General features: G+C 38.1%; 1 protein-coding gene across 4 annotated transcripts in view; it reads left to right on the forward strand.

Annotated features, from left to right (window-relative positions):
• The window catches only part of LOC107582469 (coiled-coil domain-containing protein 50-like), a 28,154-nt gene that overhangs the window by 9,753 nt on the left and 13,319 nt on the right, over positions 1 to 5,082 (forward strand). For all 4 annotated transcript variants that reach the window (XM_016268311.1, XM_016268313.1, XM_016268314.1 and 1 more), the window contains exons 3-5: positions 1,483 to 1,545; positions 1,634 to 1,757; positions 3,651 to 3,741. In XM_016268311.1, the coding sequence (XP_016123797.1) occupies positions 1,483 to 1,545; positions 1,634 to 1,757; positions 3,651 to 3,741 (278 nt within the window). The remainder of the gene's footprint in view (positions 1 to 1,482; positions 1,546 to 1,633; positions 1,758 to 3,650; positions 3,742 to 5,082) is intronic.

The raw sequence follows: 5,082 nt of genomic DNA on the forward strand, positions 1-5,082 counted from the left end.
CCCCCCCTGCAAAAAAATTGTGCTAAACATAATTTGCACAATTTCCCATTTTGTAGGCCAGTTCTGCAATCCTGACACCCAAATCAGATTTTTAAAATGGCAAAAGTGTGCTCAATTGTACCACGTTAGGGTTGGTATTGGCGATGGGCTTTCTGCCAGGATTTAATGCATACTGTTTTTATTCAACATTTCTATTTAGCTTTAATTTAATTTACATTTTTAATTTTAGCACTTGAACTTTTTAGTACTCTTACTTAAATTCAGCAGTTAGTCACCAAAGGCATCATTGTTTATCTATCTATCTATCTATCTATCTATCTACATATATATATATATATATATTAGTAAAATGCCACAACTTTTTAGTAGCGTCACTTCTTGTTAAAATGTGGGCAAAATTAGAATTCACTTCATAAAATGAATATTTCCAGCTTTAAAAATCTGATCTGAAACTGTAAAATACCTGAAAGTGACACATGTGATGTTGAATTAATTTAAATCAATATTGCACCAATTAGACCAAATTCAGCTAATGAACCTTTTTGCTTCATGAGAGATTTTTATTGTGCGTATTATTAAAATAAATGGATTGATCATTAGTATATTTTACATTGCTGCTGTCCCGTTTTATAAAGTTTACAGTAATTTTACCATGCTTAAAGGGGTTCTATTATGCTCTTTTACGAAGTCTTGATTTTGTTTTGGGGGTGTACTAGAACAGGCTCTCATACTAGGTTGCTAGGTTGCATATGTATTGCATATGCATATGTATATTTTACATTATTACAACACCTCTCTCCCCAGTCTGGCATGAACGGCTTGAATAGTTCCTGTATCAAATGAAGGCCCGCCTTCTGAAATACGAAATGTGCTGTGATTGGTTAGCTGGGCCAGTGTGTGTTGTGATTGGCAGCACTCGGTGCCTGGTCGGGAAATGTCACACCCCTTACGATAGCCACCTGCCAGCTTCAGTGTAAATATTGCTCAAAATCAAATAAATGTGAGCGCGATTTAAACCTGGATGATTGTAACCACTCTAAGTTCGTTTGCCTTGGGAAAGCTAGCGTGTCTCTGACATAGTGATAACACTCGTGGCCTTCTCTAGTGCAGCTCAACCAGGTCTCGTCCCATTCGTCGATATTTGTGACATCACAAATCCCAGAAAAAATGCGTTGTAGTCCAAACGAGTCGTTCGTTGTAGTTTTTGAAAAGTGATTTCTGTTAAATAAAATATCTCCTTTTGAAGTGGACTTTGAGCTTTGTAACTTTGCAGATCTTTTTTTATGCGCAAACAATAACATTACAGACTAACTTAAGTTAGCATAATAGGGGACCCCTTTAAAGAGGTTTCGAACCCTCTGCTTTGCACCAACTCTGCTTTTTGCTAACAACACCCTTTAAATGTGTTAAAATCTCTATAAGTGTAGCCTTTAATGACTAATTTTTAACACTTTTGTCTGTATGTTTGTGGTTTTCCCACAGTGTGCCAATGTTTCTCTGTGTTAGAGGACGGCGCGTTGGCTCACAGTATTCAGGAGCAGGAAAGTGAGTATAAACATCTTCTTCCTGTAATCTCGCTCATCCTTCCTTTTTACTGGGTTAAAATAGACCTGATTCATCTTTATCGTGTCAGTTGAGCAGTTCTACAGCACCAACATCCAGAAGAACCAGGCGGTGCAGAACGATGTTCGCTTGGCCCGGAGGCTGCAGGAGGAAGAGGAACAGCGAATGAATCTCCGCCAGGACCTGCGGCAGCTGTAAGCATTCGTCAGGCCTCGACACATGTCCCAAATTACTCAGGCAGCAACATGGAAAAACCACAGACATTTAGGATATTCAATTACAACACCTCTCTCCCCAGTCTGGCATGAACGGCTCGAATAGTTCCTGTATCAAATGAAGGCCCGCCTTCTGAAATACGAAATGTGCTGTGATTGGTTAGCTGGGCCAGTATGTGCTGTGATTGGTTAGCTGGGCCAGTGTGTGTTGTGATTGGCAGCACTCGGTGCCTGGTCGGGAAATGTCACACCCCTTACGATAGCCACCTGCCAGCTTCAGTGTAAATATTGCTCAAAATCAAATAAATGTGAGCGCGATTTAAACCTGGATGATTGTAACCACTCTAAGTTCGTTTGCCTTGGGAAAGCTAGCGTGTCTCTGACATAGTGATAACACTCGTGGCCTTCTCTAGTGCAGCTCAACCAGGTCTCGTCCCATTCGTCGATATTTGTGACATCACCAATCCCAGAAAAAATGCGTTGTAGTCCAAACGAGTCGTTCGTTGTAGTTTTTGAAAAGTGATTTCTGTTAAATAAAATATCTCCTTTTGAAGTGGACTTTGAGCTTTGTAACTTTGCAGATCTTTTTTTATGCGCAAACAATAACATTACAGACTAACTTAAGTTAGCATAATAGGGGACCCCTTTAAAGAGGTTTCGAACCCTCTGCTTTGCACCAACTCTGCTTTTTGCTAACAACACCCTTTAAATGTGTTAAAATCTCTATAAGTGTAGCCTTTAATGACTAATTTTTAACACTTTTGTCTGTATGTTTGTGGTTTTCCCACAGTGTGCCAATGTTTCTCTGTGTTAGAGGACGGCGCGTTGGCTCACAGTATTCAGGAGCAGGAAAGTGAGTATAAACATCTTCTTCCTGTAATCTCGCTCATCCTTCCTTTTTACTGGGTTAAAATAGACCTGATTCATCTTTATCGTGTCAGTTGAGCAGTTCTACAGCACCAACATCCAGAAGAACCAGGCGGTGCAGAACGATGTTCGCTTGGCCCGGAGGCTGCAGGAGGAAGAGGAACAGCGAATGAATCTCCGCCAGGACCTGCGGCAGCTGTAAGCATTCGTCAGGCCTCGACACATGTCCCAAATTACTCAGGCAGCAACATGGAAAAACCACAGACATTTAGGATATTCAAATTACTTTGTGGAAACAGATGCGTTGACTCATTCGTGTTGTATAACTTGATTCGTTTGTATATTGTGTGGCGTAAGATGAAAATTCACAGGAAAAAATGTTTGGAGCTTGCGAGTAAAGTCAGCATGGCATTCAGTAAAGTTAGATTTTTCCACTGATTTGCACCACTTATATGGTGTATGAACTTGTTTACTTTTTAAAAGTAGTTTTTTTAAGATTTATGCTCACCAGGGCTGCATGTATTTGATCAAAAATACAGTAAAGGCAGTAATATTGTGAAATTTTATTACAAATTACTATGTGTTTTCTATTTGAATACATTTTAAAATGTCATTTATTCCTGTGATACAAAGCTGAATTTTCAGCATCATTACTCCAGTCTTCAGTGTCACATGATCCTTCAGAAATCGTTCTAATATGCTGATTTGCTTAAGAAACATTTATTATTATTGATGTTGAAAACAGCTGTTTTTGTTGAAATTGGGATGCATTTTATTGTATTCTTAGATTAATAGAAAGTTCAAAAGAACAGCATTTATTTGAAATAGAATCTTTTGTTGAATTATAAAATCTTTACTGTCACTTTTAATCAATTTAAGGCATCCTTGCTGGAAAAAAAAAATATATATATTTTTTTAAACATTGCAATTGACACAAAAGAGGAAAGCAAAAAGCATATATTATAAATATCTTACATTAAATGAAACTGTCTGTCTCGTTTACAGGGAGGAGGAGGACTGCAGATATGCACAGAGGATCCAGGAGGAGCTCCAGAGGTGTGCAGAGGAGGCCAGGAGGCGAGAGAAAGAGGATGAGGTGTGTTTCATCAAAACATGACATAAACCTGCAAAAACAGATCAAACTAGATTCTTATGTTTTCTGAAGTAAATGTAAGTGATGCTCTAAGTGGTTGCTCACTGTTACAGTTGAAAATAGTGGCAGTATCTTTGAATTATTTGTATAAATATCTGATATTGCATGCTGATGTTCTTTCGTATTTAGATCCGTGATTATAATTATGTGTTTGGTATCATAAAATTTGCTTCTGTAGCTCAGATGTTGCTACATATTCATTGTAGAATTAAAAACAGGCAATGTCTCAATCAAAGAGGATTGGCTCTTTTAACTGATCGCCATCTTGAATTTTTCCCATTCATATCTATATGAAAAATGTTATATTGTTTTACATTTCTTACTGTCGCTGATCAAATTCAACTCAATATGCCTCATATACAACCACAGAAATGCACTTAAAAATACACAGTACACTGTCAAAAGCTGTAAATAAAGATTGTTGGAGTGCCTCCAGAAAGGTGTTTTGCTCTTTGCTCTGTTGTCATTCTTTGATAACAAAGAATGAAATATATTTTAGGTCAAAAGTAATCCAAGGCTGCATTTACACTGGCACAAAAAATCCGATCTTTCGCTCACATCTGACACCGATCGGAATTTGTTGCACACGTGTATAACACAAAAACCCGCACGAGATCCGATTTTTTTGCATCCGATCTGAGCCACTTCCAAATGTGTATTTTAATCGGATACACATCTGATATCTGGACATCCGACCTACGTCTAAACACACATATCCGATTCTCCACAGAACTCCCAATGCGAGGGCGACACGTTTGCTCATAAAGATTTTTAATTCCGGCGTGCTGTATGCACTCGCATTTTATTGAGATAAAATGAACAGACGTGCCAAAAAATCGGATATGGTCAAAAGATCGGATCTGTGCATTAAGACTTGCAGTGTAAACGCAGCCTAAAAGCAGTGGCGGATTTGGTGATTTGGGGGCCCCAGGCAAAATACAGGAATGGGGCCCTATACAATTTCACACATTTACAACCTTGAGGTTGCTTTCACTGTTGCTCGCTGCTGCACGACCGTGTCCCATAGTTGTGTCTAATCTTTTAGATTTTTCATGTACATGTTATAAATAAAGGATTTCTTTAATGTTGTAAATCCCTTGTTCACATTTAAACAGGTTATAATAGTATTAGAGTAGGTTGGACACTAGGTGGTGGGTTGGGGTCATTTTCACTCTACAGTTGTCTACACAACGCAAGGCTGTCTAATTCTAAACTTTAAAATATACATTTATTTTTTATTTATTTTAATTGCACATTTAAATTAAACTGAAGGAAATTATAAAT

The sequence above is a fragment of the Sinocyclocheilus grahami genome, unplaced genomic scaffold (genome assembly GCF_001515645.1).
Source record: "Sinocyclocheilus grahami isolate Dianchi unplaced genomic scaffold, SAMN03320097.WGS_v1.1 scaffold44.1, whole genome shotgun sequence".
NCBI classification, from domain to species: domain Eukaryota; kingdom Metazoa; phylum Chordata; class Actinopteri; order Cypriniformes; family Cyprinidae; genus Sinocyclocheilus; species Sinocyclocheilus grahami.